Raw genomic sequence first — 18,580 nt, 5'->3', positions numbered from 1 at the left:
TTCCCTAGTACCATTAAAGCCACAAGCCCTTTGTTGTAAAAGTATACTAATGAATAGAAATGTTACAACAAGAACAGAAGTCTTGTGTTTTCCCTTCATCATGCATCATCCATTTTAATTAGACGAAAGGGTGGTGAGTACTGTGACAAGAGTCTGGAATTAAAATCATTAATTGATGTCAAGCTGACGAGAGACTGCTAACATGAATTTACTGACAGCAGGAAAGAAATTAACCTTATTACTTTATTTAGTACATTGGGACTATTTATTATATTTTCCTATGCAAGTTCAGTGTGTTCCATTTATGATGACAGAGAAAGACAAATAATTAATAAAACCTACATAAGTTGTATTACCTCCTATCAGTGAAGTTTACATGAAAACCACATCAATACCTTGCAAAAAACAAACCCACCACATCTTCTAATCAATGTAACTCATCAAAACTGTTACAGCAATATTTTTGATATTTTAAATGAGCATAACATGCTAAGCTCGCTAGCCAAGTAGAATTGCAAAAGTGATCTGATTTAAAACCGTGCCTTAGTTTCTTAATGTCAGTGTTGCAAAAAATGAAACATATTTTCTCCAGCAATGACATTGATTGGAATAACTGTCTGGTTTGATCATCATTGGAAGGTCAGCCTAACAGAGATGAGTTTCAATGTTAAGCATCTTTATTCTTTAGATGAAAGCGTACAACAGTGTCTTACAGAATGACAGCGGCATCCTATAGATAATTTGTGACCCAAAGGTCATAATAAAAGAATAGAGGGGAGGTCATCCTGTAGTAAAGGCCATCTGGAACTGTTAAAGTATCAGATGGAGTTGGGGGCTGAACAGCAGGACAGTCTTGGTGCCTTTCCAGATTTCCCAGAGAGACCATAATATTTTTATTGGAAAACCCCAACTTTTTTCCCCTTCAGCAAAATATTTTCATCAAGCAGTTCCATCTTTTAGGAAAAAAGACAACATACTGTGATAAGGAGAGGGGTTTTGTTTCTTACATATCCTACGTGTTATCTGTGTCTTTAAAATAACGCAAAGGTTCAGCTTTAGTTTTGCTGCTGCTGTATTTTGATGCCACTTAACAGCTTTCACAAGAACTATTACCTCTAAATCTGTTATTACTTCAAACATTCAGAATATAAATATTTTCTGAAGTGACTTGTGTAAAATCTTTTCTGATAAAACTTCCACCCCCTTCCCAGCCCATACGAGAGGAGAGAAGAAATTCCTCTGTGAATCAGAAAATCGGAGCAATGTGTTTCTCATTCTCACTTATTTTGAGATGGGGTCTGCTTGTCAAGGGATATTCCAGTTTCACTGAGATTTGTAGGATTGGTTTTGGCAGTGGTTTTTTACATAATGGATGAGGGTGCAGGACGTGAAAACAAATCAATGGCAGTAATTTTTGTAAGAGAACACAGAAATGAAGCATGAGAATATTGAGGTTTGGATAAACATTTCAGACCAGTTCCACTTCATAAAAATAGTGACTTTGGGAGATCTGTAAAGTGAAGCTTTTGTGGAATAATGATTGCTGAGGTAGTTTTTTTAAACAAAGCTCCTCACATTCTCTAGCTACATACTGTAAGTATAGAGATTTTAAGACATCATGCTAAAAGTATATTTTCTCTGTTCTCTGCAGTGACTCAAGACATTGTGCCGGGCAAGGTCCAGCCAAGTCCCTTGCAGTATCTTTAAAAATGTAATTTTACATGGTCTTTATAATATTCTGAGTTACAGATTTGGTTAAGGTGCCTTGCAGATCATGAGAGTTCAGTGCTCTCTTAGAAATTTGAGTTCTACATAAGAGCTACTAATATGTTGTGTTTCACTTCAGAATGCTGAGAACTTCAGGAGGAGGCAGCAGTATGTCCTCTGACATCCCATAAACTGTGCTGTTAGTGGTAGAGTTGCTGGAGCAAATACTTGAGAATTAAAAAAAGCTGTACCATAATTACTAACTTACTGAACTTTCTGTGGCTGAGTTGTCTGAACTGAAAACCCATCAGATTTTCCAGACTGCACTGCAGGAGTCTAACAGTAACAGAGAGCACTAAAACCACTCTTTCTTTCTAATTCTTAGACACAGCAGCAAGTATCTGACTAACCAGAAAGACACCTAATGGTACGTTCACAACAGGCAGATAGGTCCCCCCCTCCATGCCACAGCTGGAACTTTTATTTTGTAACCAGTTACTAGGACAAGCCTTGTAATGGGTTGTAAGAAACCTGGCTCTGTTTCTGGCCATGCTGTAGATTTATGCTCTCACTCAGCACTGTGACCCAGCAAGGTTTTAGAAGTGAATCCTGAGAGGTGGTGTGAGTGCTAATTTGGGGGTCCTGAGCAAAGATACTGACTTAAAAGCTATATTCACTATTGGTGGGGGCTTTTTTCTTTTCCTTTTCTTTCAGTTTAAGTAGATGAGATTCACATAATCCCGTGCTTTGTTGTGAGGTTTTTCATTCTATTTTTTTGTCACTTCAGACTGTTTAATTTTCCAACTTCAGGATTAGGCTCCTTTATACATAGGACTCTAGAAGCAAGGATAATGGACCTGAAACAGAGCTAGCGGCAGAATTTTATACACACTTGTTGCCAGACTTCAGCTAGAGGAGCGTAGGTGCTGGATAGGCTCAGCTCAACCACCCAATGACAGGGTTGTAGCTGGACCTCCAGTTACTACCTGCAGTATCTGGGAATGACTGATTTGATATATGCTATGATATATGGTATAATGTATGGTACCATTTGGTATATGGTATGCTGGTGTCATTTGTTTCTTGCACATACAGAACAGCGGCTCCTTACACATCTAACTCACGTTAGAATTCAGATGTTACCCACCAGTGCTGCTTTCTGGCATTGTCCTCCAGTTGGGAAAAAAAAAAGGTAGGGGAAGAAATGGTCCAAGAAAGCCTGTGTGAGAGAGGAAACCAGTGCTCTTAAAGTGAGGAGGGAAGGAAGCAGGAGCTCTCCCAAGTCATGTTTCAGCAACAGCTGGATCTCATGATCTTCTTCCTTTCTACTTCAGTCCAGCAAAAGAGCTAAATAAGAGATTAGAGCTAAGTTAAACTAATGATCAGGGATCTGTTGTCATAGGTGCAAATATCAGCTTTCTGGCCAGTTTTTTAATGCAAAAGAAAAACTAAATTCCATTTTACTTACATATAGCAATGATGTTCTTTGATGCAACGTGGTTCCCAGCAGGATAACTGTCCCAGTTGCCCATCTGGGTGTTCCTCTGCTGTTGGGGTCACTGACCCTTGGATCAGACATGAAAATAAGGAAAGAAAATTTCAGTCATGGTAGTGTTTGTTTTGGAGATGGGAGGACCTACACTGCCGATGTACCTGATACATTCGCCTTTGGTTGAAATAGATAATTTAAAAAGACAGAGCAGACATATCCTCCGCCCCGAAATGCTGCAGACTGTTAACTGCCGAGTAGTCTAAAAGCTCCATTGAAATGTAAAGAAGGTGGTCTTTTACAGATTTTTAAAATCAAAATAAGCAAGGATTTTAACTTCTTTACTCCCAGATGCAAGAAAGCAGGTTTGAGATACTCTGCTGGATGTATCTTAACTCAGAAAAGACAGAGGGTGAATCAAGGTCAGGAGATAAGGAAAGGTAGGGGTGAGATACATGAGAGATTCCACCAGGTTAGAGGAAATTATTGTAATCTTTCTTTTAGTTTCACCAACGTCACTTGGTTTCAAATTGGTGTTTGCACTTCACCTGCTTATATGCATAATATTTACTTTTTCGCCTGCATTTTTTTATTTCTTTACATCTCCATTTGTACTTTGCTGCCTTCTTTAATAGCCTTCTTTAATATAACTCCTTATAAAAATGAGCATGTTTTTATCTTCTTAATATATTAGGGCACTTACAGTAATCACCTTATCACCTTTATCCCTCCCCCCTTTTTTATTTTTTAACTGCAGCCCTCCTGGGTTGTAGCTCATAAAGGTTTTTGACATTCTCATGCATCTCTTCTGCATGTGGGATTTGAGGAGGGGGGAATTTCAGAGAAACAGTAAGTACTATCACATATTCTAACTGGCAGATAGGCTGTGCTTGTTGAAGGAGAAAGAAAATTAAGATTGTGTAGATGTGTTACTTCAATTTTGAGGTGTTGGGCAGCTTTTTTTTTTTCTTTTTATATATAGTCCCTGTTATGTTTCTCTGTTCCTGTAGAACCAATATGTAGGAAATATATCTGTGTAAAATTTCTATATAGCTGCAGAATTATAGATCTAGAAGAGATATCATGTCAGTTTGCCAAAGTAGGATCCCCTGGGTATGCCATTCCTGCAAGATATTTTGTTTCATCTTGGTTTTTTTCAGTTTACAATGACATAGACTCTACAACTTCCCATGGTAATCTTTTCCGCTACCTTCTCATTAGAAAGTTCCCCTGCCCACAGTACTAGTTTAAATACCTAGTACTAGCATTAGAGATGGAAAACACTATTCTTTTCTTCCTTACGTATCCAGAGGCTGCTATGTTCCCACTCTGTCTTTTTCTTTTCCCCAACAGCTTGACCTTGCTGACTCGCGAGTATCTGTCACCTAGTAGGACCTCCAGATTCATTCCTGAAAAAGCAACTCACAGATTTTTCCCCTACTTTTAATTGGTATGCTTAATTCTTCCAACTATGTAAATTACCTTCCAGTTGCTGTTACTGAAATTAATTCTATTTTTATAGTCTACTCTATTTTTCACGTACATTTGAAATGTTAATCCTTTCCTCCAAAGTTCCTTCACTTGGGTTTTCTTCAGATTCAGTAGCGTCCTAATTAATAATGAAAAAACAGTAAATTCAGAGAGAGATCCATGTAGAAAATGTCTCGAGCCATCCATCTAGCGTGACTGTGAATTGCTGAGAGATACTCTCTAGATACGCTGTAGGAACTGCCTGGTTCAACCTATTGCATCCATCCCATAGCTGTTTTTCTTAGCCTGGGACATAGTGTTTGTCCTCTGTTCACAAGGCCGTTTACTATGTTGTAGAAGGAAATCTGACTGATTTGACTACATCTGTTCCTGATAAATCTATGGTGGCTACTTCTCACCCCATTATCTTCTCTGTGCTTACCAATAGTTTGGTTCAAAGGGGATTGAATTTAAACTGATGAGTCTATAATTCTCCTCCCCCTCTGAGGAATGTTTGACTTTTTCTAGTCTTTCAATACTTCAGCTGTTCTCAACAGGTTCTTTTGGTTACCGAAAAAGGTCTGAGACTGCCTCAGACAGTTGTGTGTGTCGGATGAAGTTCAGCTTAACCAGTTTCTAGCTACTTCTTTTGCTGTTAGATCGGAGATCTTTTTGCTGTTGGTGGCAGGATCAATTGTGCTGACCACCTGCTTGTAATCAACCATTTTAGTGAAGACAGATGCAAAGAAAAAAAAAAAACATTAAGCTCTAGGTCTCCTCAGCATCATCCGTCAATATCGTTCCCTCACTACTGAGCAGGGGAGCAACCTTTTCTTTGCTCTTCCTTTTACTGCTAATGCAATTACGCAATGATTTATTGTTATCTTTAAAGCTCCCTGCTACTTTTATTTCACATTGTGCCGTGGCCTTTCTGATTTTGTCCCTGTATGCTTGTGCTTATCCATAGCAAAGTGACGGCATTTTGCATGTGTTTCTTCATGTGTCTGACATCAGAGCACAGTCATATTCCAGCCAGCTGGCCACACATGTATGCACACAGGAGATAAGGCGGGACTGTTAATTTTTTTCTTTTAATGACTTGAAAAAGGTTGGTCTCCAGCCTTTCAATTCAAAAATTATATTTATATAGCAGTATTTTCTGACTTTTTTTTTAAATATGCTAAAGTTTTGAAAGAATTGGGGGGGCAAATGAGGAAGAGGAGGTGTCTGTCTTCTTTACAAGCTGCCCATGATTATCCACTGCCCACAGTGATCCTTTAGAATGTCATTCCCAGGAAAGCAGATGGCTTTGCTGAGAGGTGGTTATAACTGTGATAACTGACTGGCTCTAATCGTGATAAGAAAAGTGAAGTGTCATACGCCGGTTCAGAGGGAAATCACAATAATGCCTATAATCAAGGTACCCTCATTAGAAGAGTAGTTGTCAGAAAAATTCTGCTTGGATCCAGACAAAGGTCAAAGAAAAATACAGGAGGGGACAAACTCCCATATTGACTTGATTGCCAAAAATTAGAAAAAGGGCCATTAAAGCCCTGAAGGCAGTCGAGGAGAGGGGGAGGAGGAACAGCAAGACCTGGCTTAGTCGCTGGCACGCTATGCCTGCAAGGTATTTTTCACTAGCAAAGGAGGAGGGGACAAATTTGACAAGATTTGGCTACTGGCCAACACACCTCCTGACCTCTTTATTAGAAAAGATATCTGGCAAAAATTGGACCGAATGTGTTCATCCTGTCTGACTAACTTAAACAAGCTGACTGGCTTTATAAACGTGCCGTTTTTCTCTGTTTTCAATCCATCATCCTGACGCATGCCAGTCTGGTGGCAGAAGAACTGAGAACTGGCAGCAGTGAATGGCTTGTCATTTAGCTTCTGTCCTCACACAATGCTGTTTCTATCCTTAATAAACATTGTCAGCCATCTCACATATGTGCTACTGCAAGTGTTCAATACTGATTTTGTAAATGAGTGAGCCTCAGTGGAAAAGACGAGGTTGTGGATTATCGCTTGGGCAATAGCTGCATCCTGGCAGCAGCAGGAGGATTAATTGAATTGACCAAGCAATTGCACACCAGAAGTGGCGGCCAACTTTGTTTCTGCTCTTAGGGGAGGACATTGCTGCCATTGCAACAGCAAATGTAATGTACTAGCCCTGAATAGTCTTCCCATGCTGTGTTCATCAATTAAGATAAGTAGGTGATTTTTTTGAAAGGATCTAAATCACTAATGTGAAAAAATCCCACAAAAGGGACTGAAGCTCCCAAGGGATTGGGAATATATTTATAACAACACTACATGAAATTAGGGTCGATTTCTCTTCTTATGCCTACTTTGCTTATTCACTTTGACTCACAACAGCTCTGCCAGCACCACAGATTTGAGTTTTCTGTTGCTGGAAAAAGTTAAAGTTTAGTTCAGGCAAAACTGTAAGCATTTGGTTCAGGGTGGGATTTGGCTCACAAACTTATATGATTAATTTGGTATCTACATTTGGGCTACATGGCTAAATGCTCTTTGTGGTCAAGGCAGGGGTACTTGGCACAGTTGGTAGAGCCTAGAAAAGGGTTTGGCTTCACCTTAAAATGGCCACGTTTCTGCTGTTCGGCTGAACTGCTCTCTACACCCTGCGGGCGGCCACCTGATGTGACTGAATCTTGAATTTAGGTGTTTAAAATGGTAGTTGCCTTTATCTGAAAGCTGAATCGCACTCATGGAGTTTTGAAGAAGGGAACGAGGTGGCTCCTATTTGTTGGAGGCAGCAGAGCATAAGCTTTTCCCTTACTTTTGCGACCACTGTTTCACATGCATAGGAATTGCTATACAATGGGTATGTCTATCACTACTGGATTAGCTTGCAATGAAAAGCTCTCCTAAAAATTATAGGAAGTTCTGCAGCTAACGATATTGTCATTTGAAGCAGTTATCATTAGCTTTTCAATTGAATGGCACACAAATGCCTGAGGATAGTTTATACTGTACGGAACGTTATAATTTGAGTCTCAAAAGCACGACAGTACGTTGTTGACATTTTTAGTATTAACACTTCAGCAAGAAGGGTTTAGAAACTTCTTGGGACAGCTTTTGTATTTTTAAAAGTTCAGTTTCATTTAAACACTGCAAAATTGATTAGCAGTTTTGGCACAATTCTTTGAAGATGAAAAGGGTTATGTGAATGCTAGGCATTATTATTGTTGTTAAACCCACACAAAATCCATAGGAAGGCCATAAATCCTCAAAATGAGCTGAGCTGAAATTTCAGACAGATGCATTTTTATTGTGCAATGTCATGAAGGAATACAATTCAGTGAGGACAGCTTAATACACATATCCACATTGTGCAACTGAACCTCTGTGGTGAAACACTTCTCCAGATATTGGATTTCAATAGCAGGAGCATTGCTGATTAGGGCTGAAGCACAGAGCAAATTCCAGGTTCTCATCTGTGGTGCACAGTGCATTTGCATACTCATTCCAGTCTTCCCCACAATCATCTGCACTGGCATTTCCCATATGTCTACTTAATTCTGTACATGCTGACAAATGATTTAGGCCATATCATGCATATACACACATGCATACAGTGAGAAGGGTCAACATAAAAAATAATGCCGCATTAAGTTCAGGTTCTTACGTAAAAATATGTTCAGAGTTAAAAGCTATCACAGTTGCAAAAGGGACAGTGCAATATTCAGCTGATTCTTTTCAAGAATGTTTCTATCTATTTTTCCCTGGTCATTTGGTTCCCCTAAGTTTGGAGACATAATGTTTAAGTAGAGTATGCCCTGAAGAAGGCAAAAAATAAAGCTGTATTTTAAGCAATATTCAAAAATTGATGAAGTAATCAGAATATCTATACTTTTGTCATGTGAAGGTGATAGGATTTGCACAGTGGTTTAAACTTAAGGCACAAAAAATTAGTTAAAAAATCAGAACATTTTGGATGTCAGTATAGTTGGACATCTTATAGTTTCACTTCAGGGTTTTCCTTTGTTAAATGTTACGGCAAATGGTTACTGGGTACTTTGGTTATAATTAACAATTAGATTTATAATGCATTTAGACTCTGATTTTAATACTACATTTGTGTATTAACACATTGTATTAGCAGTTTTAGAAAAATATTCTAAAAATTTTCCTGGTGGATAGGAACATAATTACTTGCATAACACTTCAACAATCAGTTCTCTCCCACTTGAATACGAATAAGGATCCCTCATTGAACTATGCATGGGAAAATCTTAATGCTTTTGCTGCAAATGTTGCTATGTCCAAACATATTAAATGGCCGATAAAGCAGATACATGAGAAAACTTGGTTAACCTGAAACAGGGGACACTCAGATCTGCACCTGTGGAGAGTGATGTGATATTCATGCTCAAAAGTTAGGTAAGTTCACTGGCAGCTCTCGTGGCAGTCAGTGTAACACTGAGGCCCATATAACCAGTTATCACTGGGTAATTCTGTTTTATAAGCACTTTAGATTATATTTTTTTTCTGAAGGAATTGCTCTATGCCACATTATTGCTATACTGTCAGATTTCATACACTGAAATTTTGTTTGTCTAAAATACATGGGTGTTTTTTTCTCAAATTGGTGTCAGCCAGTGTTCCAGTATGTGAACATTGTCCTTTGAAATTAAATCTACCGATCTCTAGGAAATTGCTGATTTCCTTCGCTTCTCCCTCTCAGAGGACAAATATTAATAGACAAATGCATTCCTCCACAGGGTAATTAATACAGGACTACAAATTGGAAGGGATGTCTGCAGAGAGGGGACTCAAGAACTGCAGGTCATTTTCAGGGCTGTTTTTCCTTCTGCTTAGATACCTTCCAAGTGATTAAGGTTGTAACATAACTGAATTACAACTCTGGAGTACAGGACAATGTAAAACATATACTTTTAGTTAAAAAATAGGCATGCAGAAGCACAGTTTAAATCTGAAATGGGTTTTGCATTTTAAACCTGAGTCCTTCTTCACTGTAAATTAAACAAAAAGCATTTCTAGTTTGGGGTTGCTGAAATTGCGGAGGAACATGCTGTCAGCTGAATACTGTTACAGTTTTCATTTCCATTTTTCCCTATTAAAATAAAAAGCAATCAATAAAATAATTTTGTATCTGCAAAATTGAAAATTTATGTTGGTTTAAGTTAAACTTTCTTAGATTTCTTCTATTTGCCTTTTTTTTTCTTTTGTATGGTTGTTTTTCTTTCCACTGTGACTGAATATGGGTGAGAGTCGAGATGCACAAGTCAGTAGTAGTGGACATAAAGAGAGGAATTATGCTGCGGTATAACTTGAGGCATGAACCTGAGATTGAACCATTGATGCAGATGGCACTAACTGTTAAAGGGAGTTCAGCTAATCAATTGTATCCCGTATCAGTATCCTTGGTCAATACTTGTGGGATTTTGGGGTAAAATAGGTCTGCCTATCCGTGCCATCCTCCTATTCCCTTCTTTGGTTAAGGCAATCTCTGTTAGCATATAAAGAACAATTTGTGTGGGACTCAGTCTGATGAAGACACTTAAATTCAGACGTTCACATACTAATGGGAACACCTCAGAGCTGGATTCACGTGCTTGAATGCAGTCTTGTGTCATATGAGTTGTCACAGTCTCTGAGATGTCAGCACAGGGCTGGCAGATGTGACAAGGACCTACAGGAGTCCTTGCCCACCAGCTGGAGATCCAGCGGGATTACCTGGGGGATACCTACATTTGAGCATGCCTACATTTGAGCAGCTGAATCAAGGCTGGGTATCTAAGCTTATAAAAGAGTCCTAAACAACAGCGTCCAAAGTGTTTATAGAGCGACTGCTGACTGGAGTCCCTGGCGTGACCTCACCTACTACAGGCACCCAAATTCTGATGTCTTTAACTGCAACCTGAGTCGCGCCTTTTGTGCATCCCCTTTTTGCAAAGACTAATCTTGAATGGAGCTAAGTTTAAAATTTCCAAAAATGTCAACATTACCTAAATTTAGGGCTTTTCTATTTTCAAAAGAGAAAAGGTTTACTTTTGAAAGTAACCTACTTTGAGTAGGCTGCTCTTGCTAAAAGTCAGTGAACATTTGGAAACAGCACGTAACAGGAGCGCAGAGCTGTAGTCTGAACGAATGGATGCTATCACACTGTGTAGCCATGGCTGTATTAGATGAAAAAGGAGCACATTTTACTAATGGAAGGGAGGAGACAGCTGAGTGCTTCATTTTGCAATGATGACAGAGCATTAAATTGGTCTGGGGAGACAGTGTTGGGGGACAGGGGGGGGAGGGGACGTGTTCAGTTCACCGTGCATGTGTGTGTGATACATCAAATTTTCTAAAACGCCGAATAAACTTTGAGGCCCAGATCAAATTTTAGTAATGTGTGCTTTTGAAAATATGACCTGGGCTCAATTTGTGTTTGTCAGATTCCTAAGTGTCATCTGATTTTATTTGTCGCTTTTTATCATAAAGCTAACAAGTGCACCTAAGTACAAAATCCCCGTACAGCATCACCTTTCATTTGTAACTTTAACATAAGGCACATGCTGTTACTTTCTGAGAAGAAACTGCCTACTTTTGAGAGATGCCAGATTCAGTTTGTTTACATTTTAAACAAAACATGCATATTTTAAATGATTCGTACAAGAATCTACTTCTGCTGTTTACTGCATGTATGCATACATAAATATATATGTGTGTGTCCTAGCCTTACAAAGTTTTTAAATTCTGAAAGAAGTATGATTTTTGTAGTATTGGGCCAAGAAAGAACATTAAAATTCATCTCTAAAAACAGACATTAGAGCCATTAAATCTGTTAGGTTTTGATGAGGTACAGTATGACATGAATGGTGTCAGGCCATTCTCAGACAGGTCAGGGAATAGCACAGGCATCCTAAGATGCATAGACAAGAGGTAAACTCTGTTTACCAACAACTACGGCTAGTCCTTTTTTACTTAAAAATGAAACAGAAGACTGCGGATAATCAGACTTCTTCCTTAAAGATCGATGTTGACTGTAGCATTGCTTCGATCTAGGCTTCAATATGCAAGGTAAACCTGAGGCTCCATGACAAACTGAAACTGGAAACCCTTCAGTGGTTTTCACTAAGATGGGCTACCTAAGGTGCCTGCTGACTGCTGCTTTCAAATGATTGGGGTGGAAAGAAATTAGTTTCAGCCTTCTTTTAATTTTGCAGAATTCAAGCAAAAACTCGAGAATTTCGAGAGAGACAAGCTCGTGAACGTGACTATGCAGAAATACAGGATTTTAACCGGACGTTTGGCTGTGATGCGGACCCAATGTACGCTGGGATTGCTTCCTATGACTCTTCTTCAAATAGCGGCACGATAACGCTGAACACGCGACCACAGAGCCCGAGGGAAGGGCAGACAGTGGAAGCCCTGTACGCCCAAGTGAAGAAACCACGGAATTCAAAGTCTTCACCTGTAGACAGGTAGGCACCAGACATCAATCAATAGGCTCTTTCAAAATCCGTCCTTGTAATGCTTTTGTCACAGGAGATGACTGTACATCAATTGGAAAGTCAGAACTGCGCTTTTATTAATGGCTTTTTAAAAGCCTTTATGTAGAAAAGTATTGAGCTTACACAAATCAAGCTGTAACAGAATGGAACATGAAAGTTATTTTCTGCAGAGCTGCTGCTTTCCTCCTCATTCTTCAGATGGTTTGGAATTTTGGAGTCACCATTTGTTCTCATTCAAATTAAATTAAAACTTGTAATTTCATCTGGTTTATTTATCAGGCTCTAACTGCTATGGTTGTGGAATACAGCATTTCCAACCTATGCACAGCAGTTAGAAAATTTCAGGAAAGTTCTTGTTGTTAAAGCAAAAGTGGGCTGAAGCTTACCTGGATTCTAGTCCTACCACAGTCTTGAATGTCAGTCTAATAGGTGGAGCTTCTTGACTAACTACAGACCCAAATGAGTAACCTTCAAGCTTGACTCAAGAGTTACTTTCTCTTCTTGGGCTGTAGCCTATGATTTATATTCTTCCCATGGTTATGTTATCTGAACTAAGTCATGCTTGGTTTTATGCTGAAATTGGGCAAAATTCCGGTTTCTGTTGATGGAGTTTTGAGTTCATATGAAAACCTGAAGCTGAAACAGGCATGTAAACTAACATAACGTAGAAATAACCAAAGGCAAAATTCACAGCTTTTTTGTACTTTAACAATGAAAATACATCTGTTTTCTTGGCTTACATCTATGATCTGGTAGTTCTGCATTTTCTCAGCTTTACAAAAACTAACACTAAAATCCTAGTGCAGGAGGTATCGTTAACTCCTTCAGAGGTTATTAATTTAGCTCATAGTAAAACCAGTTGTTTTGTTTCCTACCCCATTCTCTCCAGAAGAAAAATTCTGGGCTTTCAGTTAAATCAGCAAAGCAGTGTCTTTGGTTGCAGTGCTTAAGATCTGTATAGCTCTACATGAGGACTGGCGTTCACCTTGCATATTCTGTTCTAGGTGATAACGGACTCATTTGTATTTGGTCTTAAGGAAAAGTAGCTGCCGTGCAGAGTTCAGCTAATTGTCTAAAACTCTTTTTAATTCAGGACTGAGATTGGTGTGTTTAAGCCTCCACTAGATCTATTTTGAAATGTTCCTTTTCATAATATAGGTAAAGATACATCCTCTAACATGACAAATAAGAAAATCTCAGATGTATTGTTGAATGCACAATTTTTTTACTAAAATTCAGTGTCACAACTGCCTTTTCATTTTCTCACTTGCACTGTTCTCTTGTATTGCACTGTGTGAAAGGTCTACTTTTCATATTAAATAAACATAGTTTATATATTGTGGATAAATACATCATTTCAGTGAAGGAAGCAAAATAATTTTGAAAGACGGCAGCTTCATCTGTGCCCTTGAAATTTTGTGTTCCTTAGCCTTATACTGCCTGGCACGGGTATGCCCAAGTGCCTGACATTTCAGCACTTTTGTGCCTTTGGAAATCAAGATAGCTTGGTTGGATGTGGCTGCCACGTGGTGATTCTCACGGCTGTTTTTGTTAGACCAAAGGCAGTGTTTCATGCCGGAGTTGAATGGCATCAATGTCACATCAACAAAAAAAAAGTTCTTTGATACAAACCTGGCACGGCGAAACATAAGACCTGCATGACCTAGCTAACTCTGTGTGATTGCTGATGAAAGAGCTGGGAGAGAGCGAGTAAAACTGAAGGTAATGGAGTATGGGGGGAAGCTGATGTTAATCGTAAGGGTAGGACTGCAGATCAGTGTGGTAGTTCTGCACATTCAGGCTGCTCCTGGTGCACAGAGGGCCCCGTCTCTCACAGCTGGATCACGCTGTGACAAAAGCAAAGACCTGGCATACACAACGGGCTTGAGCAGAGGGAGAAAATGCAAGTCAGAGACTAGAACTGGAGCAAGAAGAGCCACCCGTAGTCCCACGGTAAAGGGGGGACACATTCAGCAAGAAAAACCTGGAAAGAAATAGGCAATTCAGATGGAAGAAGATTATTACTTGCTATGAACGTGCTCTCAAGTACCCGTTTGGAGGTCTGAGGCATGAAGGTGTCTAGTATAGGGGGTTTTCTTCTCTCTCTCCTCACAACTTTATTAGCAGCCACACTGCAGAGCTGTTCCCACCCAGGTCCGGGAGACCTTTTGGGGAACACTGCAACTTGCGCAATCTCGGGCTCCAATTTAACTCTCCCAGAAGTCAGGTCTGTACCTTGGGCCCACTGCTGAGAGAGCGTGTCACCTGCTTTGGGCATGGAGGAGACAGAAGAGCTGTGAGGGAGCAGCTTTTGGTCTTCCTTGAGGTGTGTGTAGGACATGTGGGAGCTTGGCCCCATGTAATGTTCAGCGGAGAGCCTGCATTTCAGCTGAGCTATCTTCCCAAGGCTTCTCTGTTTTACAGGCTTTATCTTAGATGTATTAAGAAAGTATCATCTGAGCAACATTTTAAGAAATAGTTGTGGCCATGTAGGCCTGAGGTGCTTTTTATCTGAGTTGTCTCCCCATCTGTAGGATACCTGGCTCCTCACCCCATGTGCATTGCAGCTGGGTTCTTGCTGTCCCTTTCCAGCAATGAGACCTTCCCCCTTCACTTGGCATCTCCCATGGTGCCTCTTCCCACACCAAGCATCAAAGTGCCTCTTCACCAGGGAGGCTCTTCTCCAGGGAGCTCTCTGCAGTCTGATTTATCCTGATAATGCCAAAAATTTGAGGAGAAAGAGTTGGTTGCAGTTCTGCTTCCTTAAAATATTGGTTACATTAGCATTCACCTGTGCTGAGTGTTATTTTCCCTGTGCTTTACCCCTTTGCCCTGCTACCCTTTCCTTTCCTCTGGACATTTCAGAGGTTACCTAACTGGAAACAGTCGCTTCCAGCCTTTGTGGATGGGAAGGGAATCAGTCGCAGCACGTTACCCTTGCACTGAACTGCCAGGAGCTGGTAACGGCCAGGCTGTCTCAAATCTTTAGCACGTTCATATTAAAAGCAGCATTGTTTATATGGGAAATGTTATTTCTCTTACAGTTTGGTGCTTAGTGCCAAACAAAATTTGACATTTAAGTATTTCCAAAAGGTTATTTAAAAGTCTCTTACAAAGAAGCCTATAACAAAATGTCCCATAATAGTTTGCATACCATTGCTGAAGACTTATGACAATTTTTTCCTTGCAAGAGAATTACTGCGCCTGTGTGTGAGGCCTTGTCAGGGTTTGTTTTTCTTTAATATTCCTTCAACTTCTCTCTTATTTTCATCAACATATGCTACCAATTGATGTAAGTTTAACGGTGTCATGGCATATGAATGATAACAAAGTGGAGGACAAGTATGTAAACTGCTCATCATGATAATGGACAATTTTATTTTATTTTTGCAAGTTTAAGGGACATTATGAGGACTATAACTATTACAGTGCTTCACCAAATGATGGTACTGTCAAGTTGTCAAGCAGAGGTCCCCCAAGTTATTTCATAACCTAACTTGAAACCAGTGTTAAAACCAGGCCTATTTCTTCATTATTCTTCTTGGATGTATTTTATATTTATAAATCCCAAGCTCTGCAGTTGTAGACAGATAGTACAAAACAGGAAGAAGAAAATGATTATTCCTTAAATAGTTTGTCTGTTCATTTATCTAGATTAGAAAGTGAACTGTATAATGCCAAAATACAGTAAAAGAGAAAGAGGTGTTAACTTACTCATTGGAGACTTGCACATCAGTATGTCTGTGTAAGTAACGTTGCTTCACCCATTTTACCAACAATGGCTATAAAAAAAAAAAACCCTATACAAGTAAATTATACTTAAGAATATCCTTACAGGACTTAAATCTGCATTAAAGCAATTCTAAAACAGCTTCATGTTGGATCAGAGTTAAATCATTCATGGATATTGATGGGGTTTGGGGTGGGGGGGTTGTTTGGTTTGGTTTTTCAGGGAAAGTTATTAAATGTGTAGTTGAAATATGGGAGGTTCTTTATTTTGGGCTCCTTACATAATCCATGCATACATGTAGCTCCTGTGAATCTTGAAACACATTTTAAATTCCATTTACATTAGTCATAGCAAGTCTCTCCAGTAGCACTAAAAAAGCTGTTTTCTCATCTTGATCCTAAGGAATTAAAGCAGATGATTTTCCTCAACAGGGGAGGAGTTTATTGCTCAGAGGAAATGAAGCTCTAGCAATAAATAAATAAATAAAATCTGTTGGGAGTGACTGGTGATTAGTACAGCTGCATATACATCAGCTGCCCTTGCGACATTAGCTCCAGCCTGGATATTGACAGTTTACGGAGCTGCTAAGAAGTTTCTTCATGTACCAACTTTTTTATGTTAGGGATTAACAGAGCAAAATCGAGGTAGAATGTATAATCTATGTTTATTTTGCACTTCAGGAAAGAAGTGTCTCAAGAACTGTGTTCTTGTGGATGAAGCTTTTAGCTTAGCTCAGAAACATCTCCAGTATGTTTTGCATCATACAGGAGAGAAGCTGCACTACTGATCAGTGGTGTTTTTCATGTAGATGACAATGATGCTATACAATGGGGTTTTATAGCCATCACCTGACATCCATAGCTGAGCAGTATGTAGAAAGACAACTCCTAATGGACATTTACTGGCTGTCACTGTGTAATCATTTCCCGCCAAGAGTGCATTGTCCTGAAATATAATTGAAATAAAATAGGCACTGTGCTGCTGTAAATCTAAATAGCTTGAAAATAGTAGGCTAGACTCCCTCAGCTTGCTGAGGACATTTTAATGGAAACATAAATACCATAATCATATGCTTTTTGCATGCATTTTGCCATTTAAAAGAAAAATGTTCATTTTAGAAAGGGAGACCTTTATGAACTGGTTTCTTTTCTATCAGAAGTGGAATCAAGTTATGTCAAAGGAATATTTGGGAACTGAAAATAACCCCACTTGCTTTAACTGTCATCTGTTTGGCGCGAAGAGGCAAGACGCTGTTTTTAAGGTCAGGCCACATACTTTGCTTGCTGCTTTTCCAAAAAGAAAGGGAGAACGTTTTATTTAGATATTAACTTTTATTTGCTCAGTAGTATCTTTATGCTTAAATTGGCATGAGAGTAATGAATCCCAGAACCTGGAAACACTCTAATATAATATAGTAATACGTAAAAAGTGAAGTAAGCAGACCGTGTCTTTCTAGTGTGTGTAAAATAACTCTTAGCAATAACAGAATGGGTCAGGAAAGCTACGAAATGCTATATTGCCATGCCTAGATAAATATTTGTTAAAAAAACAAGGCGCTTGTGCAGCTATATTAAACTTCTTTATTGGTAGTGTCAGTCATAGGAGTGTTCTTAAGTCCGTGGGATCATCTATGCATAGGAATCTGAGTTTACTGCCAGGCCCACCAGAGATGGAGATAGGAGTTATTACTCAGGGTGATGCATCCTGTAAATGCTAGGATACTTCTTGTTTCTTAAATGAAGAGATTTTTTGTCCGTTCTGGAAGTTGACTTGAAGAGGACTTTCACGAAGGGAAAGGCCACGGCACTGTAACCCATCTAACCAATGACATTTAAAACCTGCAGGGCTGTGCAGAAGGCCAACAACCTGGGTTCAGTAAGAGCAGGAGTAAGCGCTTCCCTCCTGCCTCTGTTCACTTCTGTTCGCTGATGTGCAAGTGTTTTCCTACACTTGGATCCCTTGTTCTTCATTTTTTATCTCCCTCTGCCATCAGAGCCCTACGGATGGCCTGCTGCCAGGGGAGGGTACCACTCGTGGGTAAATACTCTGTAAATACTTGATTAGGTTGCAGGCATTTCAGAGCAGGGACCTGTTTGTTATCCAAGCTCCCTAAATAATCAGTAATGTTTCAGAAATTCATAGTAATAGGTTTTAAATCCTTATCTTCTAGTGAGCGTTACACTTTTATGGCATAATGAAGCTTGATTCCTGTGAGAATCTGGCTTCTGGAAAGACTGTCCTGGCCTAGAAAATGGCCCATAGGCCATTATGGGATAATTAAACAGGCTTTCCAAGGCAACCTGGTGGAGAGCAGTGGGTTAATGAAAGATTTGCAGTTCTCTGACGTGCAAAACTGAAAATAATACTTGGAAGTTACTGTGGTATTTTTCCGCCTCTGTCTGTGATAACCCAGAGAAGGATTAGTTAGAGCCTCTGTGAGACTCTTCATGGGGTTTAATTTCACTTTAGCGCTAACACATTGGGGTTTTTTGTTCCTCTACCCTTCATCCTATAAGCCAGTAATCCTTGCCCCCAGGACTGCCTAAAAATTAGCTTGGTCTCTCATAGACCTGTGTATTTAGAACCCAATAGACACTATTAGCATTGGCATTTTATTATCTTAGGTTGGTTGTTTTCTTTTGTTCTTCCATCTTGATAGAATATAAGACAAGTTTTAATATAAATTCATGAGGA

General features: G+C 39.4%; 1 protein-coding gene across 1 annotated transcript in view; it reads left to right on the top strand.

Moving 5' to 3' along the window:
• Positions 1-18,580, top strand: part of PARD3 (par-3 family cell polarity regulator) — a gene marked incomplete at its 5' end in the record, with an annotated part of 308,728 nt that overhangs the window by 193,746 nt on the left and 96,402 nt on the right. The window contains one exon of the mRNA XM_009647030.2: positions 11,869-12,126. Within this exon, the coding sequence (XP_009645325.1) occupies positions 11,869-12,126 (258 nt within the window). The remainder of the gene's footprint in view (positions 1-11,868; positions 12,127-18,580) is intronic.

Source organism: Egretta garzetta, unplaced genomic scaffold (genome assembly GCF_000687185.1).
Source record: "Egretta garzetta isolate BGI_Z169 unplaced genomic scaffold, ASM68718v1 scaffold369, whole genome shotgun sequence".
Lineage (NCBI taxonomy): Eukaryota > Metazoa > Chordata > Aves > Pelecaniformes > Ardeidae > Egretta > Egretta garzetta.
This window is presented reverse-complemented; position numbering and strand designations above follow the sequence as displayed.